Genomic DNA, 26,692 nt, shown 5'->3' with positions numbered 1-26,692 from the left:
GCTCCTCCCCTCGCTAGTCCCTCTAAGTGGCATGAACCATAGGGTATGTATTTTCTTATTGATGAGAGCCATGCCATCCTCCTTCCAAGAAAGAAGGGGTTCCCATCAGCTTTTATTTTATTTTATTTTATTTTATTTTATTTTATTTTTGTCTTTTTATCTTTTCTAGGGCTGCTCCTGCGGCATATGGAGGTTCCCAGGCTAGGGGTCTAATCAGAACTGTAGCCACCGGCCTATGCCAGAGCCACAGCAACGTGGGATCCGAACCACATCTGTGACCTACACTACAGCTCACGGCCACGCCAGATCCTTAACCCACTGAGCGAGGCCAGGGATCGAACCCGAAACCTCATGGTTCCTAGTCCGATTCATTAACCACTGAGCCACCACGGGAACTCCCCATCAGCTTTGATTTTAAATGAAAATTTCTTTTTCTCCATTACTATTTAGTTATTCATCATTTTCGGAACTTATTTGGTCATTGATCTTATCTCCTCTCTCCATCCCAACACCCATGAACATCTCCCATAACTGGAAGAACACACTTTGGGGAACTTTGGTAGGAAGGACCGTCTACATTGCCACTGAAATCACTGTGGGTGATGACAAAATTCGGGTGGAGACCAGGAGTCCCTGATAAATGAGGGGACTGTGTGGGGATTAGCAGATGCCAGTAACAGGTGTGTAGAGGGTGGTACAGCAGAGCATCATCCCCAAAGGACCCTGGGGCTCTCTACTAACGTCCTGTGGAATATGCTGTGGGGAACACTGCCTTAGATCACTGATTCCCTAACTCAGGTGCTGATTGGCTGCCCAGACCTCATCTACCATCCTGTCCCCCCCTCACATACTCCAGACACACTCATATCTTTGCTATTGTTTGACCTTGTAAGGTACACGTCCACCTCAGGGCCTTTGCACTTGCTGTTCCTTCTGCCTGAAATGCTCTTCCCCAATTATCCTCAAGTCTCATTTTCTCACTTCCTTCAGATCAAATACCAAGGAGGCTGCCACCACCTGACAGTCTGTGTATTTGCTTGTTTATTTGTTCATTGCCCTTCTCCCCCTCCTAGAAGGTAAGCTCCATGAGAACAAGGTTTTGTCTGTTGTGTTCGCTGCTGCATTCCCTGGGTCTAGAAGATGGTGGTGTTTAATGAAGGTTTTCAAATGGAGGAAAGAGGGAGTGAGTCATTTGCAAAGTTCCAGAGCTCTTCCAATTCACACGGAGCAGACCCTGGTCAGTGGTGACATGTATCCACTTCCACCAGGCGCTGCTTCCCCTCCACTCTCTGCGGGAGCTCCGCCAAGTTTCACGCCCCCAGGAAGAAGCACTTCACAAGTAGCTGCAGCTCCTCCACGCCTCCTTCTCCCCCGATACTTGGTGTGTTGTCCTGCAAAGCTGTTGCGAAGACATGCACAATAGTTAGCGTTTCCTGTCTCCACATGTATGAGCTTGACTCGTGAATTAACCTGCACAAGGTTAATTCAATTTCTAACTGGGAAGAACAAGAAAGAAAAAAAAATCCAGAAGCTGGTCCCAGAAGCTCCACTCCTCAGCCCTATCCTCAGGAGGGGCAGAAGCTAAGAAGGGATCCTCTGCTATTGGCCAGTCTCTCTCGGGAAAGCATTTCTGGAGCTCAAGGGGCTCAGAACGATTGTGTCCCTTATCTTACAAGTGTCACTCCTTTCCATTAGAGCTGCACTTTGCTTCCAATAAATGAGAAGAAATACTTAGCCACTTGTCTCCATCAGAATAAGTTTAATGCATTTCAAAGACACACACACACACACACACACACACACACACACACACACACACATCTAAAGCAAAAGCTGCATTGTGAGCCAGCTAGGGCACAGGTCTGACTCTCCACCCTGAAGCATCTCGTTGGCTTCCCATCAGTGGAACACAATGGAGGCATATTCCACTTGGTCTGGGGATGTCCTTCTGGGGCGATTGAAAGGGGGCACGTTGGCATAGACAGCGAAGTCCTCCTCCTTCCTGGGGGCCAGGTTGATCACGTTGGAATATATGGCATCGGCATGGCAGGAAAACTCCTTTAGAGACAGCACGCAGGTTAGAGGCAGAGAATTGGGCACCAGTGACTTCCAAAGACAAAACCAGCTACTGGGGTTCGTATAGGACAGCAAGCAGAACACTGGGTTCTTGCTGAGCAAGCCCTAGATCTCCCTTGATTTTCAAAAACATTTCTTTCAGGACTGTTCTCTGTCTCCCCCCACCACCCTCTGTATGAGGGTCTATCTAGCAACTACATGAAAACTTGCAGTGATGACAGGGATAGTATGAGGCTACTATTTCCTTACCGAGGATTTGTGGAGATAGTTCATCTGATGCTTCAGTTGTTTCTTAAATAGTCCTAGAAAAATTAATAAATTCAGAGTCAGCCTGAGTCAGGGTAGTAACCGTCTTTGTCTGGCCAGCTGCCGAACTTAGCTTCGAACTACAGAATGTAAAATCTACCACGTTCAATCCACTGGGCCTTTGAGACTGAGCTAAGTGCCCAGGAAGAGGCAGGGGGCGTGAGCACTGTCGTGTACTTTATAATTTTGCTCAGTATTTAGATTATTTGGCATCAATATTTCTTTTGTTGAAGCGTATAAACCATCTTTGCAGATGGCTGATACGTGGCTTTTAGCATAAAGAATTTGGATCATAAATAAATCTTGTTGCAGAGTTTCCACTATGGCACAGTGGGTTAAGGATCTGACTGCATTGGCTTGGTCACTGCAGAGGTGTAGATTTGATCCCCAGCCTGGCGCAGTGAGTTAAAGGGTTCAAGTGCTGCAGAAACTGTGTCTCAGATTCAATCCCTGGCCCAGGAACTTCCATATACCACAGAGATGCGGCCATAAAAAAAAAAAAATGTATATATATATCTTGTTGCTTTGCGCTGAATCCCTGGCAACTCCAGAGAACAGACCCTACAACCTACCCCCCTCCCCCAAGGCTGCCCCATAGGAAAGTCACCCGGTTTCTTCCCTTCCTCATGCCCAGCCCCTTCAACTCACTCTCGTGCCTCCATTTCTTCAGTGGCATGGACATGAGCCCCATCAGGAGCAAGATGAGGGCTATGACACCGATGGAGCCAGAAAGAACGGTGGCTGTTGGTCCTAAGCTGAGGGAAGCAAACAGAGAACGAAGATGCTTCCACTGCCCCAGCTGGCTGTGGTGACCATCCACAAAATTGCCCTGCCCGCCCTCTGTCGGAGCTCCCTCATCTCTGGGCTTCCACATGCCCAGCAGCCAACAAACCCTCTCTGTCTCCATTTTGAGACTCTCTCCTCTGCCCCAGCCTCCACGGCCATGGTCCCTCCCATACCAGTCCCTGCCTCCAGGCCAAACAGACCCTCCTCCAAGATCCCCAATACTCCTCCTCCATGGTCAGCTCTTCCCTTACCTACCCACTGAGTCCTTTAGGGTCAGCCCCTGGCTTCATGGAGGTGGTGGTCTCTGCAGAAAGAGACAGCGTGGAAAAGGAAAGGAGATTTGGATTTTATTTATTTATTTATTTATTTATTTATTTGTCTTTTTGCCATTTCTAGGGCCGCTTCCGTGGCACATGGAGGTTCCCAGGCTAGGGGTCTAATTGGAGCTGTAGCTGCCAGTCTACGCCAGAGCCACAGCAATGCAGGATCTGAGCCACGTCTGCGACCTACACCACAGCTCACGGCAACGCCAGATCCTTAACCCACTGAGAAAGGCCAGGGATCGAACCCACAACCTCATGGTTCCTAGTCGAATTCGTTAACCACTGAGCCACGACAGGAACTCTGAAAAGGAGATTTGAGAATAATTCTTTTTTTTTTTTTTTCTGTTTTTTTTGGAGAGTAATTCTTTAACATGTGCAATAGACTGAATGTTTGCGTCCTGCATATGTGAAAGCCTAGCCCCCAGGGTCATGGTATTTAGAGGTGGGGTGTTTGGGAGATGATAGGTCAAGAGAGTAGAGCCCTCATGAGTGGGAATAGTTCCCTTTTTAAAAAGACCCTAGAGGGTCTCCTTCCCCCCCGTCATGAAGACAGAGTAAAAAGATGGCCATCTATGAACCAGAAGGGCAATCTCAGCAGACACTGAATATACCAGTGCCTTATCCTTGGACTTTCTGGCATCCAGAACTACGAAAAATAAATGTCTGGTTTATGAAGCATCCAGCCAAATAGTAACTGGTTACAGCAATTCCCATGGACCAAGATAATACATATGCCAGTGAGCTTTACAGGATGCCAAACAGAAATAGTAGCTACTGTACCCTGGGGACTTCATATGTGCCAGGCACATTTATTACCTCATATAATCTTCATAAACAAACAATGAGGTAGGAACAATTCTAATGTCCATCTTGCAGGAAGGAAACCAGCTCACAGCCCTCAGACTTGCTCGAGGTCATAGAGCTAGACAGCGGCCGAGATCAGACTTGAACCCATGTCCCTCTGATTTTAGATTGTGTGTTGATGAATACTACCCCTTGCTGCCATTTTGCTATCATTTTGTCTTGAGTTCTGCCATTCTTACAAAGGGTTAAGGGTTAGCAGATATGACATGATATCCAGAAAAAAAGACAGCAGGAAGGACACATGTGATCCGTCCCCAGGGAGGGGTGTGTGAGGGGGTGGGAAGCGTTCAGGACACCAGCTAGATGGGCTGGAACCAGACAGAGGTGGCAGCTCACAGCTGCCTGTGCTCTGGTGAGGGGATGCTGTTTGCACAGTGAAAAAAATTTCTCCTGCATCAAGAGGTGGCGGCACCAAGGAGTTCCCTTCATGGCTCAGCAGTTAACGAACCTGACTAGTATCCATGAGGATGCAGGTTCGATCCCTGGCCTGGCTCCTTGGGTTAAGGATCCAGTGTTGCCGTGAGCTGTGGTGTAGGTCTCAGAGGCGGCTTGGATCCTGTGTTGCTGTGGCTGTGGTATAGGCTGGCGGCTGCAGCTCCAACTGGACCCCTAGCCTGGGAACCTCCATATGCCTCAGGTGCGGCCCTAACAGCAAAAAAAAAAAAAAAAAAAAAAAAAAGGTGGAGATACCAAGCCCAGCCACAGCCTGTCCCTAGATTCTCAGAGTTGGAAGGAATCTTAAAACATGTCTTGCCAAGCTTCCCTTGTGTACAGTTCCTCAGGGTAAGCTGCGGGCCCCAGGAGTCCATGTCTGCAATTCCCAACCTGAAGCTCTCTGCCTGCACTCAGGCCCCTTCCTGTCCCTTCCCTCACAAAATACAGCTGAGTGACTCAGCCCCGATAGCAGGTGGCACCTCTCCAGACATATCTTAGGAACTGGCTTCTCAGACACCCGAATGCAGAGACTGCTGTCAGGGTGGAGTGGAGGGAACCTACTGGACCTAACTGCCTACGAGCAATCTAATACCCACTGACCATACATAGGATCTGAGGGTGGAAGTACCAAGAATTACAGCCTCTGGGGCCACTGGCTGGATAGAATTGTGTCAGTCACCTTCATGGCTCATTTCCTTTTTTCTTGTCCCCCTTCTGAGTAAGATAGCTGACCTCTGGAGTTCCCGTTGTGGTGCAGTGGAAACGAATCCAACTAGGAACCATGAAGTTTCAGGTTTGATCCCTGGCCTCACTCAGTGGGTTAAGGATCTGGTGTGGCCATGAGTTGTGGTGGCAGACGCGGCTCGGATCCCGTGTTGCTGTGGCTGTGATGTAGGCTGGCAGCTGTAGCTCCAATGGGACCTCTAGCCTGGGGACCTCCATGTGCCCCAGGTGTGGCCCTAAAAAGCGGAAAAAAAAAAAAAAAAAAAAAGATCGTCGACCTCACCAAGTTTCTCTTTAACAGCTCCCACCCACTTTCTAGGCAAAATGTAAGGAGGGGACTTGGAAACTGGATCTTTCCAATGTCCACAGCCCCAGCGGGGAATCACCCAAGATGAGGTGCCAGGTCATAGGGCTTGATGTGTCAGGGAGTGAGGTGGCACGAGATGTGACACAAAAGCTGTGAGAGGAGGGCCTGGGGTACCAGCTGCAGGATGGGGTACCAGCTGCGGGAGGCTGGCTGGATAGGGCACAGCTGTTCTCAGCAAGGAGGACAGACAACATAAGGGTGTCCCTCTAGGGTCAGAAAGACAGGCACGTATCCTGGGAAGGCAGAGGAGGGTTAGTAAAAGTTGCAGGGGAGGTGAGAAGAACACATCATCATGATGATGAGTGATGTCATGAAAGAGCCTGAGCTTAAGGATCCAGTGACCTCGGTCTCAGGTATACTTTTGGGGACGGGGAGGGGGCACACCTGTGGCATATGGAAATTCCCGGGGGTCCAATCGAAGCTGCAGCTACTGGCCGACGCCACAGTCACAGCAACATAGAATCAGAGCTGCATCTGCAACCTACACCACAGCTCATGGCAACACTGGATCCTTAACCCACTGAGCAAGGCCAGGGATTGAACCTGTATCCTAATGGACACTAGTTGGGTTTGCTACCGCTGAGCCACAAAAGGGACTCCCCGAGTCGCAGGTACTTCTAACTGTGTGATCTTAGGACAGTCACGTAACCTCTCTGAGCTTCCTTCTCCTCCCTTGTGAGATGGACAGAGTTGGAACAGCCCACAGGATTGTTTAAGAACAAAATGCTCAGACTATTATTTAACAGTAATTAATAGCCCCTTGGCCTAGAGCTGGCTTCCAGCTGATCTTACCCAAGCAGAGCAATTAGCTGGGGTTGTTAGGAAGTCACCACTGAGTCTGGAGTCCCAGAACCTACCATTGGTCCAATTCATCTTGCCAAAGAGTCCACCCAGGGGGTTCTGGTCCCATGTACTGAGGTTCCCAGGATAGGTGGTCCCCGTTAGATGAAAGCAGAGTTTCTCAGAGGCACTTAACAGTAGCTGGCAGACACAGGACCCCAGGGAACTGGCACCTTCCTTCTCTTCCCTGCCTTTCATTCCTCCATGGGCACCTGCAAGAGGAAGAGAATATTAGACTCTCACCACTGGAAAAGGGGGGCCTCAAAGGCATTGAGATGGCATTTCTGTCTTAAAGAAAGCATCTTCAATTTTTGTCTGTTTGCTTTTCCTTTTTTTTTAAGTTGCTGAACATAATTTTTAAAAAATGTTTATAATGATTTTTATTTTTTCTATTATAGTTGGTTTTTTTTTTCCTTTTTATGGCTGCACCTGTGGCCTACGAAAGTTTCACCTGAGCTGCATTTGCAACCTATACCTCGGCTTGAGATAACAGCAGATCCTTAACCCACTGAGGGAGGCCAGGGATCACGGACACTATGTTGGGTTCTTAACCCACTGAGCTACAACGGGAACTCCAGAAGGCATCCTCAAGACAGGCCTTCCCCAAGCGCGTGGTCCAAGGTGGCTTCCCAGCCTCTGCCACATCACCTTCTGATTTATTAATTACTATGTGATTTTACCTCAAGCTTTCATTTGTGTACTTGCTCATTGTCAGGCTCTCATTCCAAGAATATAAGCTCTACAAGAACAGAAACCTTCTGGGAGTTCCTGTTGTGGCTCAGTGAATAACGAATCTGACTAGGAACCATGAGGTGGTGGGTTCGATCCCTGGCCTTGCTCAGTGGGTTAAGGATCCGGTGTTGCCATGAGCTGTGCTGTAGGTTGCAGACGCGATTCGGATCCCACGTTGCTGTGGCTGTGGCTTAGGCAGCAGCTGTAGCTCTGATTAGACCCCTTGCCTGGGAACCGCCATATGCCGTAGGAGCAGCCCAAGAAAAGGCAAAAAAACCCAAATCAAACCAAAACAAAACAAAACAAAAAAACAGAAACCGTCTCCATTTTGGTCATCCCTGCATCCTGAATGCCTAGAACATCGAATAGGCTCCACATACATTTGTGGAGAGAAGGAACGAATGCCAAGAACTCCTTTGGAGCACCCTGACCCAGGTGACACAACCTCTCTGGGGACCTTGGCGAGGCTCCACCACAGACTTTGAGTCCCTTAGTGGATGGTACATCTTCATCCTTTGAAGGAGAAATTGACCTAAAACAGCCCAAAGTCACCTGAACCCATCAAGTTGTGTGATAAGTGGTGATGATTGATCTGGCAAGTGCCAGTTTTGGAAATAGAGATGCTATGCATACCAAACACGGATCACCGAGCACCAAGAGAGCACGGTCCTGGTGGAGACTGGGGGACATGGGAGCCCAGGGGGAGAGAATGAGTAAGATGCAGCCCACAAGCCACCATCACTGGGGCCCACGTCCTGCCTGGGCCTCCCCCCACTGTTTCGGGGGTGGGAGGAGACATGAGGACAGAGGTGTGTACAAGACCAAATGAAGAGGATCTGGCCCCCACCCACTGTCACATCCCCGAAAAGAGATCTGCAGGGGCTGTCAGGAAGTCCCCTAACAAGGCGAGAGTCGGGACCGAGAGCCAGATGCCCTGGATGAGTCACTCAGTCTACCTGGACTCAGTTTCCCTCTTTGTGAAATGGGGGGAGGCTGAGTAAGGCACTACTACAAAAATGACTAGTTCTTTTCACAAACGTATCTTTTGTCTCCTTCTAGTGTCCGCTTTGCACGTGTCCCCACATATATTGTATATTTCTTCCTTTTGTTCTACCCAGTGATGGGGAGGGTTTCTTGCCCTTTTTGGAAGTCTGAAGTCTTCTGCCAGCGATCAATAGATGTTCTGTCCAAATCATTCTCTCTCTCTCTCTCTCTCTTTTTTTTTTTTTTTTTTTTTGTCTTTTTGCCTTCTCTAGGGCCACTCCTGAGGCATATGGAGGTTCCCAGGCTAGGGGTCAAATTGGAGCTGTAGCCGCCAGCCTACACCACAGCCACAGCAATGGGGGATCCGATCCGCATCTGCAACCTACACCACAGCTCAGGGCAACGCCAGATCCTTAACCCACTGAGCAAGGCCAGGGATCAAACCCTCAACCTCATCGTTCCTAGTCGGATTCGTTAACCACTGAGCCATGACGGGAACTCCCCAAATCATTCTCTATGTAGATTTTTGTGTGTGTGTTTGTGGCACAAGTTGAGCACCACACCCTACTCCTCCACCATCTTGATCCCCGGAGCACGTATTTCTTCTACTAATCATTCTATTGCTCAAGCCCGACTAAGAACTTTTTTTGGAGGATAGCCTCTCTAAGGGTTAGGAATTGATTTCATTTTTAATTTTAGAAGAAGGAGGAGGACCTCATAATTTGTTCAGTGAAGGCTCCTAAGATTGTTTATTTTTTTAGGTAACATTCATATGGCTTAAAACTTAAAAGGTACTTAATATGTCTTGGGGTTAATTTATTACCTATATGTATAGAACTTTCTCATTCCTTTTATTCAGCTACCAAGTGTTCTATCCCATGGATACCCGTGGTTTATTTAACTGGTCTCTGGTTGTGTGTGGGCCTTAAGATTTTGTTTCCCATTTTTTGCTCTTCAAATGATGGTGCAGTTATTAACTGTGTTCAAATGTCATTTTGCACATGCGTGAATCTATGTTTAGAATTAGAGGAATGGTTATTAAAGTAGATTTGCAATCCAAATATTAAGACCTTGGTGTTACTTTTTTAAAAAGTCCAAAATTGGGAGTTCCCACTGTGGCACAGGGGGTTAAGCATCCAGGATTGTCTCTGTGGTGGCTCAGATTCCTGCTGAAGCATGGGTTTGAGCCTCAGCCTGGCATAGCATGTTAAGGATTCAGTGTCGCTGCAGCTTTGGCTGCAGCTCAAATTTGATCCCTGGCCCAGAAACTTCCATATGCCATTGTCGAGGCCAAAAAAGAAAAAAATGGTAATAATAAATAAAAATAACCCCCTGCCCCCCTCCCAAAAAAAAGAAAGAAAGAAAGAAAAAGGAGTTCCCATTGTGGCTTAGTGGAAACAAATCTGACTAGTATCCATGAGGATGCAGGTTCAATCCCTGGCCTTGTTCAGTGAGCTAAGGATCCCTGTGTCTGTGGGCTGTGGTGTAGGTTGCAGATGCAGCTCAGATCCAGCATTGCTTCGGCTGTGGTGTAAGCCAGCAGCTACAGCTCCAATTCTACCCCTTAGCCTGGGAAACTCCCTATGCTCTGGGTGCATCCCTAAAAAGGCAACAACAACAACAAAATCCCAAACTGTAGTATTACCCAGTTGACCACCCAAATTCTTAACCAGATTTCAAATAGCAAAGATCTGAGACCATGGAGGGTACTCAATAGAGCTGCTTCGCCTCTGGAGGCTGTTCTCCATGAGAACCCAAATGCACCAGCAGTAGCACTAGAATAAGTGGAGTGTTTCTGGGGGTGATGCTGAGGCTGGGATAACTCTCAGTGACACAGACATTTCCATGTACTTCAGACAAGATTTACTGAGTTTCAATCCAAAGTCTGCTTAAAATAAAGATGAACAGAGAGTGGCCTCGCCATCAAGAAATCAGCAGTCGGGAGTTCCCATTGTGGCTCAGTGGAAACGAATCTGATTAGCATCCATGAGGATACAGGTTCGATCCCTGGCCTCGATCAGTGGGTTAAGGATCCAGCATTGCCGTGAGCTGTGGTGTAGGTCACAGACATGGCTCAGATCTGACATTGCTGTGGCTGTGGGGTAGGCCAGCAGCTGCAGCTCTGATTCAAGCCCTAGTCTGGGAACCTCCATATGCTGTAGGTGCCACCCTAAAAAGACCAAAAAAGAAAAAGAAAAAAGAAAGAAAGAAAGAAACCAGTGGTCTAAGGCAGCAGCTAGTTCTCAAAGTGTGGCCTGGGGACCACCTGAGGGTTCCTTTCAGAGGGTTGGTGAGGTCATAACTCTTTCATAACAGTACTAATATGCTAGCTGCCATTTTTTCTCTTTGTCTTTCTCAAGGTACAGTGAAGTTTTCCAAAGGCTACAGGACATGTTTAATGTCAACAGGTTGAATGCAGAAGCAGGTCTGAGAATCTAGTGCTCTTTTATCAAGTCAGATATTAATAATTAGTTTGGCAAAAATATAAAGCAACACCTCTCTTCTCACAAAATTTTTTATGATTTGGAAAATCTGGTTATTTTTCATAAAACTATGTTAATTATATTATTATGCAATAGTGATAGTACTATTTTTTTTTTTTTTTGTCTTTTTGCTATTTCTCGGGCCACTCCCGTGGCATATGGAGGGTCCCCAGGCTAGGGGTTGAATCGGAGCTGTAGTCTCTGGCCTACGCCAGAGCCACAGCAACTCGGGATCCGAGCTGCATCTGCAACCTACACCAGAGCTCAGGGCAACACTGGATCGTTAACCCACTGAGCAAGGGCAGGGACTGAACCCACAACCTCATGGTTCCTAGTCGGATTCGTTAACCACTGCACCACGATGGGAACTCCTGATAGTACTATTTTTAAAATTAGTTAAATACCTAATTTTTTTTCCCTTTCTTTTTCTTTCTTTTCTTTTTACGGCTGCACCTATAGCATATGGAAGTTCCCGGGCTAGGGGTTGAATTGGAGCTGCAGCTGCAGGCCTACTCCACAGCCATAGCAGCGCCAGAGTCAAGCTGTGTCTGTGACCTACATCACAGCTCAAGGCAACACTGGATCCTTAACACTGAACAAGACCAGGGATCCAACCTGCATCCTCACAGAGACAACATCAGGTCCTTAATCCACTGAGCTACAGTGGGAACTCTTAAATACGTATTTTTTAATTGTCTTAGTTTAATATCTAACTTGGTCAATGTAAATCGACATAGCCTATATAAACAATAGCTCTTTCGGTTACTTCATAATTTTTCAGGGATCGAACCCACGTTCTCCCAGACACTATATTCTTAACCCATTGAGCCATAACAAAAACTCCAATGGAAAGGATTTCTATAGGCGGTGCTGAGACTCTGGATGCATCATGATGCTAGGAGCAAAGGCCATCAATTGGAACATGCAGTCATTTTCCCCTCAGTGAACATCTGAAAGCACTGAAAATAGAAGGAATCCTGGACCTCTGAGGATAAACGGGAGCTGTCATCTAGGATGACGGAAGAAAGGAAAGACAGAACCGGGGGAGACAGGGTGTGAGAAAGTTCACAAATGAGACCTCAAGGGCCCTGGTGGACCGAGATCATGTCTGATCTGCCGCTTTCCAGCACACAGGCCAGTACCTGGAACGTGGCAGGCCCTCAATATATGTTTACTGAGTAAGTGAAAGATTGCACACTCGCGCCTTCTTTCCAGGTTGGCCACAGATGCGCTGCTGTAATCAAGCTGGGCCATCAATCAGGAAAAGAGGTGAGGAGGGGGTTCAACCCAACTTCCTCCTGGTTTCCTCTGAAGTAAATATTCTCACCATTTCTGGGACTTCAACTGCTTTTCTGGCTGTTTCTGCAAAATTGATTTCTCAAAATAGAAACCCCGTGCCTTTTTGAGGTTTATTACAGAGCCATTTATTGGTTGGGGTGGCTGTAAAGATCACCTCTAGGTTTTCAGTTTGCACAGTGGCTTGTTTGCAAGCTTCAAACAGTTGCCTTAATATTTGGCTTCCTCAAAGAATCAAAGGGTCATCCTCTCAGGCGGGCTTCTACAGAAGATCACCACTGCATATGGGAAACCAGCAACTGTCCACAGGTGACAGAGTGGGAACTGGTTCCAAATGCATCAGAATTATTGTCTTTTACTGGCTCTGCACATGCATTTCATTCGATTTAAAAAACATGATACAGGAGTTCCCATGATGGCTCAGCTGTAAAGAACGCAACTAGGATCCATAAGGACTTGGGTTCCATCCCTGGCCTTGCTCAGTGGGTTAAAGGATCCGGCGTTGCTGTGAGCTGTAGTGTAGGTCACAGACGTGGCTCGGATCTGGCGTTGCTGTGGCTGTGGTGTAGGCCAGCACCTACAGCTCTGATTCTACCCCTAGCCTGGGAACGTCCATATGCCATGGGTGCAGCCCTAAAAAGACAAAAATTTTTTAAAATAAAAATAAATACATAAAAAACATGATACAATTGTTAAAGAAAGTACATTTTATCAAGGGCAAAATGGAAACTGCACGTCCTTCTCTTGATTTCATTTACTACTGAACTAGAGACATCTCCCATGGCCTCCAGGCAGTAGTTTGAAGGATTAGGTGTACTTATCCCCATTTGTAGATGAGGTGAGAGAAGACTCCTAGAGAGTGGTGTGTGAATTGCTAGGGGTCACAGCAAACATTGTGACCAGCATCCAAACACAGGTCTCAGGATCCCTTAGCCCTTCTCTCATATCCCACACAGGTTATTTCTATGTATATGGGAACACCTTATTAATGGCCACATTAATGTTTAACATCTCCAAGGATGGTTGTTCAGGTTGGTCACTGCGCGAATGTATGACATCTAAGGGGACTATCTCCATCATAGATGTCATTATTCTTTTGTATTTTTCCCACACTTTTATTTGACTGCCCATTCCAAAGGTAGGTGATTTATATCCTCATTAAAATAATTTTCTGGAAGATAACAATAAAATGTGTTATCTAGCAAAAATCCAGTTATTACGATAATTTTCTGACAGATGGAAATAAGAAGACTTTTTCTAACACTGTCGACATTTCCTTGCTTTATAAGTAAAGCAGAGCGAGGTTGGTGAGGCCCTTGTTGATGATTTGCAATGACTAGTGCTTCCAAACAAGGAGCTGCTTTTCCATCTGTTGTTTTGATTTTTTTATCTAAATTGCCAAAAATCTATTAGTATTTGTGTATTGGCTACTTCTAAAATGTTGCACTATAATTCCTATCTTCTGCCTGAACAGTAGCTCAGAGATCCTAATTTTAATCTACCTTGTTTTCATGATGATATAACTCATTTTTTTTTTGTTTGTTTGTTTGGTTTTTTTTTGTCTTTTGCTATTTCTTGGGCCACTCCCGTGGCATATGGAGGTTCCCAGGCTAGGGGTCTAATCAGAGCTGTAGCCACCAACCTACACCAGAGCCACAGCAATGCAGGATCCGAGCCACGTCTGCGACCTACAGCACAGTTCACTGCAACGCCGGATCGTTAACCCACTGAGCAAGGGCAGGGACCAAACCCGCAACCTCATGGTTCCTAGTCGGATTCGTTAACCACTGTGCCACGACGGGAACTCTGATATAACTCATTTTTGTAGGAGTGTATGTTCATTTACCATTACCTATGTAGAAAGTGATGATTTATAAATTAGAGATTGCTATGTAATGAACTGCTAAGTAAAGTAGAGCTACTATCAGAGTTCCCTTCGTGGCTCAGCAGTTAATGAACCCAACTAGGATCCACAAGGATTTGGGTTCTATCCCTGGCCTTGATCAGTGAGTTAAGGATCTGGCATTGCCGTGAGCTGTGGTGTAGGTTGCAGATACAGCTTGGATCCTGAGTTGCTGTGGCTGTGGTATAGGCCGGAGGCTGCAGCACCGATTTGACCCCTAGCCTGGGAACTTCCATATGCCGCAGGTATGGCCTAGAAAGCCAAAAATTAAAAAAAATATATATATATAGCTACTATTTATGGGTTAAGGAATTTTTTTCCAGTTTTATGAGCTACAATTGACAGACAGCACTGTGTAAATTTAAGGTGTACAGCATAGTGATATGACTTATATACATCACGAAATGATTAACCATGCTGAGTTTAGTGAGCATCCATCATCTCACACAGATACAAAATTAAAGAAATAGAAAAGAATTTTTTTCCTTGTGATGAGAACTCTTAAGATTTATTCTTCTCAAGTTTCACATGTATCGTACGACAGCGTTAGTTATATTTATCATGTTGTAAATTACATCCCTAGAACTTATTTATCTTATAACTGGAAGTTTGTGCCTTTTGACTGCCTTCATTCAAATCCCCCTTCCTGCCCCTTCCCATCTGTGGTAACCACAAATCTGATCTCTTTTTCTTTTTTCTTTCTTTTTTTCTTTTTTTTAAGGGCTGCACCTGAGGCATATGGAAGTTCCCAGGCTAGAGGTCGAATCAGAGCTATAGCTGCCAGCCTATGCCACAGCCACAGCAATGCAAGATCTGAGCCGCATCTGCAACATACACCACAGCTCACAGCAACACCAGGTCCTTAATCCACTGAGTGGGGCCATGAATCGAACCCACATCGTCATGGATACTAGTTGGGTTCGTTACCACTGAACCGCAATGAAAACTCCCATAATAATTCTTAACATCATAAATTCTAAAAACAAAGAAGTTGTAAATTCTAAAATAAAATGCTAAGCTCATATATTATTTTTCCCATGATATTGGAAAGAAAAAAAAAGATACTGAACCAAAAACAGGAAATGAAAAACTGCCTACAGAAGAAATGAAATAAAATAATTTGTATTGTTGAATAAATTTGGGGAGAAAAAGGTAAAGTGCTAAAAACATAAAAATAAAAGAGCTGTAGGTTTCAGTGACTGTGTCACAGAAATGTGATCAGAATGTGAATTCATTCCCTTGTCATTCCTTTGTTGAACACGACTGATAGATTCCAAGGAAAACTAGTAAAAAATGCAAAGAACCCAAATACAAAGCCATGTAATATGAATATGAAACAAAGGCACACTCTTGTTGAAAATTATTCACTTCAAGTAAGAAATTTATACTTTACATACGATAATAACACAGGTTGGAAGTTTACGGAAATACGACAGACACAATTTGGGGGAGGGGAAGGGAATCACTAGGTTCTGGTTACTTTATTATACTGCAAAGAATTCTGCATTTTGCCAGCACTTTGAGAATGAAAAACCAACTAGAAAGTAAGAAAGAGTGCAACGATTGGGAGAATTTAGCACTATTTTTTCTTAAAGATAAAAAATTTGAAATGAACATTAAATGTATTCAGATTTCAAATTGGATGTGGAAAAAATGTGTACTTGCTGCAACTGCTTCTGTATGATAAAGAAAATACTGGCATGCTCTTGTTGACCACATAATAAACAATTATGTTTTTAGCAAAACATTATCTAGCATTCAGAGGGTCATCCAAGAAATTACATGAGCATTCTAACAAGAGTTTTCCTCATTTGCAGAAATCATAGATTAATAACAGCGGTAGAGGAGAACACTTATCCAGGATGCAAACACCAGATAACATGACACATTATTTAGCAAATGAAAACCAAAGGTCAGGTAATTAAAACATAGTAGATTTTTAGGAAGATGTGGTATATATATACAATAGAATACTACTCAGCCATAAAAAAGAATGACATAATGCCATTTGTAGCAACATGGATGGATCTAGAGCCTCTCATACTGAGTGAAATAAGTCAGAAAGAGAAAGATAAATACCATATGATATCACTTATAACTGGAATCTAATATACAGCACAAATGAACATTTCCACAGAAAAGAAAATCATAGACTTGGAGAATAGACTTGTGGCTGCTCCTGGGGAGAAGGAGGGAGTGGGAGGGATCAGGAGCTTGGGGTTAACGGATGCAAACTGTTGCTCTTGGAACGGATTTATGGTGAGATCCTGCTGTGTAGCATTGAGAACTATGTCTAGATACTTACATCGCAACACAACAATGGGAGGAAAAAGTATGTACACATGTATGTGTAACTTGGTCCCCATGCTGTACAGTGGGAAAAAAAATTTAAAAAATATAGTAGATTTGTTGACCAAATTAGTTTTGAATATTGTAAGAAATACTAAACGTTACATAGTTAAATAACAGAGGTACACAGGAGCTGCCCTAGAAAAGGCAAAACAGACAAATAAAAAAGAAATCATCAATGTTCATAAAGATATAGATTTTAGAACACAAGCCAAAGCTATATATGCATTTTTTTTTTTGGTATTTTTTTTGCCATTTCTTGGGCTGCTCCTGTGGCATATGGAGGTCCCCAGGCTAGGGATCGAATCGGAGCTGTAGCCACCGGCCTCCACCACAGCCACAGCAACTCAGGATCAAAGCTGCATTTGCGATGTACACCACAGCTCACGGCAACACCAGATCCTTAACCCACTGAGCAAGGCCAGGGATCGAACCCACCACCTCATGGTTCCTAGTCGGATTCATTAACCACTGTGCCACAACAGGAACTCCCAAAGCTATATTTTTGAAAAAAATATTTCAAAAGACATATTTGCTCAGCACTGATTTGTCATCAAATTTATGACAACATATGACAAATTACGACAATATAAATATCAAAAAAAGCAAAAATCAAAAAAGTTAATGTACATAATATCTTTGAAAACTTTACAGGGATTCAGAAACTCTTGTAGAAGCCATAAAGTTTTACCCAGTTCATAAAATAAAATTAATGAAATAGATATTATTGATGCCAAACAAATTGTGGTCTCTTGACATTGATGCCAACTTCTCCAAAACAGAAAATACTGAAAAAAGGAAAGAGAAGCCTCATTTTAACTGTGACCCCCATAACCAGCCCTTTTACAATCAAAAGATCAATATCAAAATCAAAAATGCTTTTCTATATGAGAAACGGCAATACCTTTTTAAAAGAAAAAGTTGTGATACTTAACAGAACTCTGATATGTGTAATTTGAAAAAGTTATGATAAACATGAACTTCTACAATTAAAAACACATAATTGAGGGCGTTCCCGTCGTGGCTCAGTGGTTAACGAATCCGACTAGGAACCATGAGGTTGCGGGTTCGATCCCTGGCCTTGCTCAGTGGGTTAAGGATCTGGAGTTGCCGTGAGCTGTGGTGTAGTTTGCAGATGCGGCTCAGATCCCTCGTTGCTGTGGCTCTGGTGTAGGCTGGCGGCTACAGCTCTGATTTGACCCTAGCCTGGGAACTTCCATGTGCCGAGAGATCGGCCCTAGAAAAGGCAAAAAGACAAAAAAACAAAAAACAAAAAAACACATAATTGAAATGGAGGAATATAGTAGGCAATGTGATAATGATGAGACTTTAATATAAGAAAAATCTAGGAGTACCCGTCGTAGCGCAGTGGTTAACGAATCCGACTAGGAACCGTGAGATTGCGGGTTCGATCCCTGCCCTTGCTCAGTGGGTTAACGATCCGGCGCTGCCGTGAGCTGTGGTGTAGGTTGCAGACGTGGCTCGGATCCCGCGTTGCTGTGGCTCTGGCATAGGCTGGCAGCTACAGCTCCGATTCGACCCCTAGCCTGGGAACCTCCATATGCTGCGGGAGCGGCCCAAGAAATGGCAAAAAGACAAAAAAAAAAAAAAAAAAAAGGAAAGAAAGAAAGAAAAATCTAGCTGACTCACTCAAAGTGCCTCAATATATTTTCAGCAATAATATATCAGACACATTTTACTAAAGCCATCATAGCTTTCAGGATATACTAACCTTGGCAGTATCAGCCACCAGTGGAAAATGCAACTTCTCACATTTAAAATTAATTAAAAAACACTACTCACCCTGGCATAGACCATGATGGTAGGTAATACAAGAAAGGGAATGTCTACACACACACACACACACACACACACAGAGGGAGAGAGACATATGACTGCGTCATTTTGCTGTACAGCAGAAATCGGCACAACATTGTAAATCAACAATACTTTAAAGGATTCAACTAAAAATAATACAAATAAAATAAAAAGCAAAAAATAAACACCCATGACTTCACAATGTCACAAGAAGGACTACCAAATCTAGCGACCCTTGCTATAGAAAATAAGATACTGGAACAAGCAAGCATTACCACAGACGGTTTTGTTTTCACGAACACTCTTTCACGACTGAAGCTCTCCTAGGACAAATTGTTACACCGCAGAGGTTTTGCGTTCATAAGGATTGGGACCAAAAACCTTGTCTACTATTTTGTATCCGGTAATTTTGAGTATGTCATTTATGAAGAATCAGGTTATGTCTGCTTTGTTGTTACTGAGACGTACACAACTTACTAACTTGAAAAGACTTGACTTGAGAAAGGGACGCGTCTTCCTTCCTCCTACAAAGATGCTGCAAGAGCCAGCAGGAGCCCTGAACCTCTGGATGGCGCGATTCCTCATGACTTCATATTCTCCTTTCTTACTCCTCTGCGTTTTCTAATTTTTCTGCAGTGAGCGTACAGCGTATTGAAAGAGGAGAAGAGATGAGAGAAGAGATAGAAGAGGAGAGAGCTGCCCCCCACTCCCCAAGGTGTCAGTCCCTTTCAAGGTTGATAACGAGAAGGGAGAGTGGCTCTCAAAGCAAAGAGAGAATTGGAATTAGGAGAGGGAGAGGGAGTGGGTGAGTTGAGAATGCGAAGACCTCCAGTACTGAGATAACAGAAGATTTGAAAAATGAAGATAATTAAAAACAATTATCTTAGAAACCTTGCATTTTAAATTTTTATTTTTTTACTTATGATCGTGCCTGAGGCATGAAGAAGTTCCCAGGCCAGGGATCGAACTCGGGCCACATCAGTAACCCGAGCTACAGCAGTGAAAACGCCAGATCCTTAACCTGCAGAGCCTCCAGGGAACTCCAAAGATAGGTTTTTAAAAGAAGTATCCAGAGGTGGATGGAATTGCCAAAAGGCAGCCTGGGCATCATTGAAGCTGCCTGTGAATCCAGCAGCTGGAGAAAAATTCTCCTGACAGTAAAACTTATTTTCACAATCCCTAGTTTCCCCAGTCTATTTACAGAGCATTGCTCCTTGCATCTAACAAAGCTTTAATTTCTGACCTCTTTCTAGGAATGTCTGCTACTTTTAATGTAGGTCAGAGAAGCAGATTTGTAATGAACGTGTTTTTCTGCCACGAATCTATTTTGATGTGGGATGAGCAAAGGTTGGAGCATCTCCACTTTCCTGGGATCTATTTTAAAACACATTTCAGTCAATGTCACCCTAATCTAGTGCACTCAGTGCCTGAGACTCATTGCAGTCACTTTATATTTAGCTCCTTTGGAAATTCAAAGCCTTGTGCAGGGTAGCTGTTAAATGTATGTTCTAAAGCAGGAGGGGCCGGGGGACAGCACGGTAGGTACCTAGGAGGAATCTGCTGCTGGAGTTAGAATTCAGGTTCCAGCCTCGGGTTCTCCTGGCCTCCACCATGCATCCCTGCCAGACATTTAGGCCAGTTTTCCTGAGTCTTTTTCTCTCTGTGTAGCTTGGAGGAAGGACTTGCTGGTCACTGGGTGTGCTGCTGGGAACAGGCATCAGCAATCCGACCAGGTCCCCCACCCCCACCCCCCGCCCCCCGAAGGCTCTGCAGCACTGACAGCATCACCCGCACAGGCGCTGTCCTGCTCCATCACCCTTTTCTACTGCCTCCCTCCTCTTCATTCCCCATGGGCGCCCCAGAGCGCACCGCCAAGCCGCCTCTGTCAGGATGTCAAGACGCACCCAGAGGTGTCTCTGGGCCCGCAGAAAGGGCTGTTTGGCTTGCCCGCCATCGTTCTGAGGGCCACTGGATGGACATGCGCGTGCCCCACTCCTTTCTTCTCTGTTTTTGGCAACACAGAGACCTTCCAGCTGCTTTAGGAGCTGACGAAAAGGCCTGAGAATGGCAAGTCAGCAAAGAGCTGACTCCACACCTCATTCTGTTCATTCAGAATTTATTGAGTGCCTTCTGTGTGCTCCCTGCCTTGAAAGGCTCTCAACCCAGGTACAAGTGCCCATAAATTTTTCTTAGCAGTTTCTGGAAGAGCCAAACTCTTCCCCGGGATAATGACATGTCCTTGTAGCCTTGCTCATGTTAAGCCTTGTCATTTTCGCCTTTGTTTTGCAGATGTAGCCTGTTTCTGAAGATCTTGGTCTTTTTTTTTTTTTTTTTTTTTTTTTTTTTTTTTGTCTTTTTGCCATTTCTTGGGCCGCTCCCATGGCACATGGAGGTTTCCAGGCTAGGGGTCAAATTGGAGCTGTAGCCCCTGGCCTACGCCAGAGCCACAGCAACGCAGGATCCGAGCCGCATCTGCAACACCAGATTGTTAACCCACTGAGCAAGGCCATGGATTGAACCCAAAACCTCATGGTTCCTAGTCGGATTCGTTAACCACTGAGCCACGATGGGAATTCCGATCTTGGTCTTTTTAATAACAATCTTCAGCAAAATGAAGGAAATCTTTATGCTGTTTTTCCCATCAAAGTGGCGGCCTTATAAGTGTAGGTTGCCTATCCATGGTAGTCTTTTCTTAAGGATTCTCACAGAAAGACTTAATTTGAAGGTAACAGAATTCTTTGATCATCTCCACTGTCAACATGCCGAAAGATCTTTTAAAAGGCTAATTTGTTGTTTGTTTCTAAGAAATAACTTATCAGGGCCTTGTTGTTGTTCATATGAAATGTTTCCCTCCTTTAATTTATTGCTATGTAGTGTAAGGCAAGAGTCCCTGATTAGTTAGTCGTCATGGAATCATTGAACAATCAATAAGCACTTGCTACTTATAATCACGCTTAAGTATTTCTTTAAATACTCCTACTTCCCATTGTGGCTCAGCGGTTAATGAACCTGACTAGTATCCATGGGATAAGGGTTCAAATCCTAGCTTGGCTCAGTGGGTTAAGTATCCAGTATTGCCCTGAGCTAGCTATAGGTCACAGGTTTGGCTTGGATCCAATGTTACTGTGGCTGTGGTGTAGGCAGGCAGCTGTAACTCCGATTTGACCCCTACCCTGGAAACTTCCATATGCCGCAGGGGCTGCCCTAAAAAGACAAAAAAAAAAAAAAAAAAAAAAAAAAGAGAGAGAGATAGAAAGAAATAGGTTTTACTAATTTGAAAAGATACACACACCCCAATGTTCACAGTAGCGTTATTTACAATTGCCAAGATAGGGATGCAACCCAAGTGTCCACTGACCAATGAGTGGGTAAAGAAGATGTGGTATACCTACAGTACAATGGTATAAGTATATATGCATGTGACACACACACACACACACACACACACACGTGCACATGCACACGCACAATGAATACTACTCAGCCATGAAAAAGAATGAAATTTGGCCATTTGCCACAACATGGATGGAGTTGGTGGGCATTATGCTCAGTGAAATAAGTCAAAGACAAATACTGTATGGTATCGCTTATATGTGGAATCTAAAAAAATGAAACAAACTAGTGACTATAACAAAAAAGAAACAGACTCACAGATGTAGAGAACAAACTAGTGGTTACCAGTCGGGGCGGGGGGATGCAATATAGGGGTGAGGGAGTGGGAGGTACAAGCTATTGGGTGTAAAACAGGCTCAAGAATGAACGGTACCACACGGGGAATAGGGCCAACATTTCATAATAGCTGTAAATGGAAAGTAACCTTGGAAAATGTTACTTTGGAAAATGGAAAAATTATGTAAAAACGTAAAAAAACTAATTTAAAACAGGAGAAATAAATAGGTTTTGAAATCCTTTACTAACAATTCTTTCTGTCCCTTTTCCCCACCCCACCTTGGAACTCCAGAGCCAAGTTTCAAAAGGGTTTAGATAAAGAATTTATCCTCTGCCCTCCCCTTTTATTTTTAATATCTAGGCCTCAAAGACTAGCAGTGAATTAATTTACAATGCTGCCCATTGGATAGATAAAAATCACTATTCACCCTGAAATCCATTCAGGAGAACTAACTACTGCAGGACTTCCATTGACCCTCCAGAGAGCGGGAACAAGAAATAGCAACTCATTTGGAAAATGAGCCGTCGTCCCAGGCCTTCTTAGCAGCAAGCAGAGGGTACTGGATAAAGAGGTTTGAGAAAGGCTTGATTTGGGGGGGGGCAGGTGGGGGGAGGGGCTTAAGGAGCTTAGAGCTGCAGCTGGAGGAGCCCCCAGGCTGGAATTTACTTGTTCTTCACGTTCAGCTCTGACAAGGAGAGAGGCTGTCAGAGGCCTAAAAAGAGCTCCTCAGGGCGTCCCAGCTTTGATGCTGCTCTCATGAACCGCTTTTCAGGGAGGATTAATAAACAGGTTTTGAAGATCTTGGCATTCCTCTCCGATCTGCTAAACAGATAATGAGGAGGCTTTCTAGTGGTTGGAGCAGCGATACCAGATCAACATTCCCACGACATGCATCAGCATGAAGCCGCTCTGGGAAACGGCCTGCCTCGTGGGCGGGCAGCAGAGACCCCTGATCCTTGGAAGTGAACTTGAGGTTTCCTGCCCACCCACACAATGTGGATTCCCTTATTCAGAATGTAGTTTTCGCCTCTTCCACGGAAATGTGGACATGAAATAAGAAGTTCTCAGAGGGTTGCCAAAAAAAAAAAAAAAAAAAAAAAAAAAATCTTATTTAGAAAAACATCGTCTAATTCCAGGAGTAACCCGTTAGTGATTAAGTGACAAGAGCAGCAGCATTTGGTTTCCCCAGCCTGCAGGTTAGGGATCATGGCTGTAAAGTTCCTCTTTGTTTTACAAAGATGAAAGCTACCCATCCTGAACCACTTAGTAAATTAGGGACCACGCCAGGACCAGGACGCACCCCGGTGTTCTGAGATCCAGCCTTGGGCTCCTTCCTTGCACCACAGAGAAATCTGTGGGATTGCTTTAGGGAGCCCCTTTCACGTGCAGGCATAACAGGACCACAGAAACCCCTGTAGATTCATTTCAAATGATGCAAAATGAAGCCTCCTGCTACTGAGGCAAAGGAAAATTTCCCTTTGAGCCAGACACACCAGGTTTCAAGTTCTAACCGTGCACCTCCTACCAGGTGGGTGATCTTGGGCAAGTTACCAGAGCTCTCTGAGCCTCAGTTACTTTATTGAACTAAATAATGCCCACCCCCACAGAAATGTCATGAAAATACATCAAAAGGAGATAATATTTGGAAAGATAATATTTGGGAATATCATGAAAATACATCTAAAGGAGATAATATTTGGGAAGCTTTATTTGGGATAAATATTGGGAGATAATATTTGAGATAATATTAACCCTGGCACCTAAGAAGCGTTGGTTCCCCTTCTCCTTGCTATCACCTGAATTCCTTTATTCCCAAACAAATGGTGTGGTTACAAATTACATGCATGAGCAAAGCATTGCCAACGTGTACTCAGTGATTTCACACATGTAAAATACACAGGCGATCCTACTCTGGCCAATAACTGATTCTGGGGACTTTAGATGCCCAGGATGAAGGGCATCTCTGGTTTGATTAGAAGGTTGAAGGGAAGAGGAAAGAGTAGGACAAGGAAGGCAGTATAGACCAGAGATGTCCAATAGAACTACAAAGCAAGCCACCTAGGTAATTCCACATGTTCTCCTAGCCACATTAAAGAAAGTAAAAAGAAACAGATGACATTCATCTTCATAATATATTTAATCCCGTATATCCAAAATATGGGAGTTTGGGTTTAATAGATGCAAGTGATTACATTTCGAATGGATAAGCAATGAAGTCCTTCTGTATAGCACAGGGAACTCTATCCGATCTCTTGGGATAGACCATGATGGAAGATAATATGAGAAAGGGAATATGTGTGTGTGTGTGTGTGTGTGTGTGTGTGTGTGTGTATGACTGGGTCACTTGGCTGTACAGCAGAAATTGACAGAACTATGTAAATAAACAATACTTTAATACAAACAATTTTTACTATATGATCATTTCAACTTGTACTAATATAAAAATTATGAATAAGCTATCCTCTGTTTTTTTTCCTAAGTCTTCAAATCACCATGCACATTACGCCAATAGCCACATGTCAATTCAGCCACATTTCCAGTGCTCGTCATATTCGACCAAGCAAATGTAGGCAAATTCCCATATGCCAACCATTGGGCGGTTAAGAGGTCTAGACTAGAGCACGGTTTCTGCCCTCAGGGGGCTCACTGTCTAGTTTAGGATCCAGGACAAATGGGGGAAGTTTTTACCCAGGAGTATACACGTGCCTGTGGGTTCCCAAGCTACTTATATCCCCAGGTACTTAACCGGCAGTTCAATCCTTTTCCTATGAACCGCAGACATATCCTAAGCTTATGGACACTATTCCTTCCCATTGCCCACATGAACAGCTGTCAGATTATGCATCTGGTTTGGGGGTTTAGGATATACGAGAAACTTAGGAGTAGTTAAAGGGAAGGGGGGGGCCTTGTTCTCCAATCCCTTTAGGCTACCTAGTGCCCATTTCATCCTATTGAGCCCAGATTCCAGGCAAGTAGGAAAGAAACTGAAAGCGAAGTTCAATCATCCACAGAACCCTTTACCTGTCTCCTGGGCGAACAGCAGCAGCGGGAGGAGCCTTCCATGTTGAAGAGGCAGCTGCTCTCACTGCTCTCCTCCACCCTACCCTGGCCTCTTTCCCTTGCCCCTCCCTTGAGAGCCTCTTCATTTCCTCCACTGCTGGCTGGGCTCAGAGGGAGAGGCACACCACCCCTCAAAATGAAGCGCCAGTGGCTGGTGCTGCTTGCAGAGCAATCATCATGCTGTGCCACTGCGGGCCTCAGCAAAACCACAAACTGAGATGTGCTTTAGATTCCTGAGCATTTTTTTGGAAGCTCTTTCTCCCTTTCAGCAACTCCACCCCTGTTCTCATCCTCTTTCCACTGAGAAATTTGTGAATGTTTGCATTTCTAAAAGACCACCTAGAAAGAAAGAACAGCTAAAATTTATTGAGGGCTTACTAGGTGCTAGGCGTTATTCTAAGAAGGTAATGCCTTACTCTAGGGAAAAAGTAGACAATGGTGGAATTTCAAGCAAGCTGACCCTAGGTGGAACAGAGATACCTTCCTGGTGCTTTTAAAATCATACCTTGTAGAATATACATTGGTGCAGTCACTATGGAAAACAGTATGGAGCTTTCTCAAAAAAATCTAAAAAAAGGGTTGCCATATGATTCAGGAATCCTACTCCTGAGCATATCCCCAGATAAAACTATAATTCAAAAAAATACATGCACCTGTAGGTTCATAGCAGCACTATTCACCAATAGCCAAGCCTATTGGAAACAACCTAAATGTCCATTGACAGATGAGCGGATACAGAAGATGAGGTATATTTATACAATGGAATATTACTTGGCCAGAAAAAAGAATGAAATAATGCCATTTGCAGCTACATGGATGGACTTAGAGATTATCATACTAAGTGAAGTAAGTCAGGAAGAGAAAGACAAATACCATAGGATATCACTTTGTAGAATCTAACATATGACACAATCAATATATCTACAAAAACGAAAACAGATTCACAGATACAGAGAACAGATTTGCAGTTGCCAAGTGGCGGGGGGAGGGAAGGACTGGGAGTTTGGGGTTAGCAGAGGTAAACTCTTATATCTTATATATAGGATGGATAAACATCCTATATATAAACATCCTATATATAAGATGGTCCTACTGTATAGCACAGGGATTAAAATTAATTAATGGATTGAAATTAATTCATTGACTGATTGATTAAAATTAATTAATTAAAGTTGTACTCCTGTGCAGCACTACCTATGGGGAATAGGCAGTGAAGGATATAATTTTTAATTTTAGAGCTGTCTTCTTTGTTTATGGATTGGGGGCAAAGATAATGGATTTAGTTTGTTTTTATTCACTCATTCGTTCAACAAATATTTGTCAAGTGCCTATTCTGAGCCAGGCACTAGGCTAGGGCCTGGGGATCAGCAGTGATCCTGATGACCAGAGCTCTGCTCTCCCGGTGATCAAAGGGTAGTGGGGAAAGACAGACAATCATGAAACAATGAGAGAGAATGATAGGTTGTGCTCATCTCTGCAAGCAAAATGGACAAGGCAGTGGGATGGAGATAAACTGAGGAGTAGGGAGGAGGCTGCTTCCGGGGAGGCCTACTGAGGAAGGTGATGCGGTTTTCCTGTTTTTCCTGCATCATCACTGTGCTCCTTCTGAGCCCTGTCTGCTCTTTCCTCCTCCTTCACACACCTGTGGGCGTCTACTCTTCTCCATCCAGGCCCTCT

General features: G+C 44.4%; 1 protein-coding gene across 1 annotated transcript; it reads right to left on the bottom strand.

Moving 5' to 3' along the window:
* LOC100627879 lies at window positions 1,024-25,129 on the bottom strand. The gene is made up of 6 exons (XM_021063286.1): window positions 24,977-25,129; window positions 6,738-6,932; window positions 3,424-3,472; window positions 3,031-3,137; window positions 2,326-2,378; window positions 1,024-2,058 (listed from the first exon to the last, which is right to left on the bottom strand). The coding sequence occupies exons 2-6, from the start codon at window positions 6,916-6,918 to the stop codon at window positions 1,900-1,902; spliced, it is 549 nt and encodes a 182-aa protein (XP_020918945.1). The 5' UTR covers window positions 6,919-6,932; window positions 24,977-25,129; the 3' UTR covers window positions 1,024-1,899.

Source organism: Sus scrofa, chromosome 9 (genome assembly GCF_000003025.6).
Source record: "Sus scrofa isolate TJ Tabasco breed Duroc chromosome 9, Sscrofa11.1, whole genome shotgun sequence".
Lineage (NCBI taxonomy): Eukaryota > Metazoa > Chordata > Mammalia > Artiodactyla > Suidae > Sus > Sus scrofa.
This window is presented reverse-complemented; position numbering and strand designations above follow the sequence as displayed.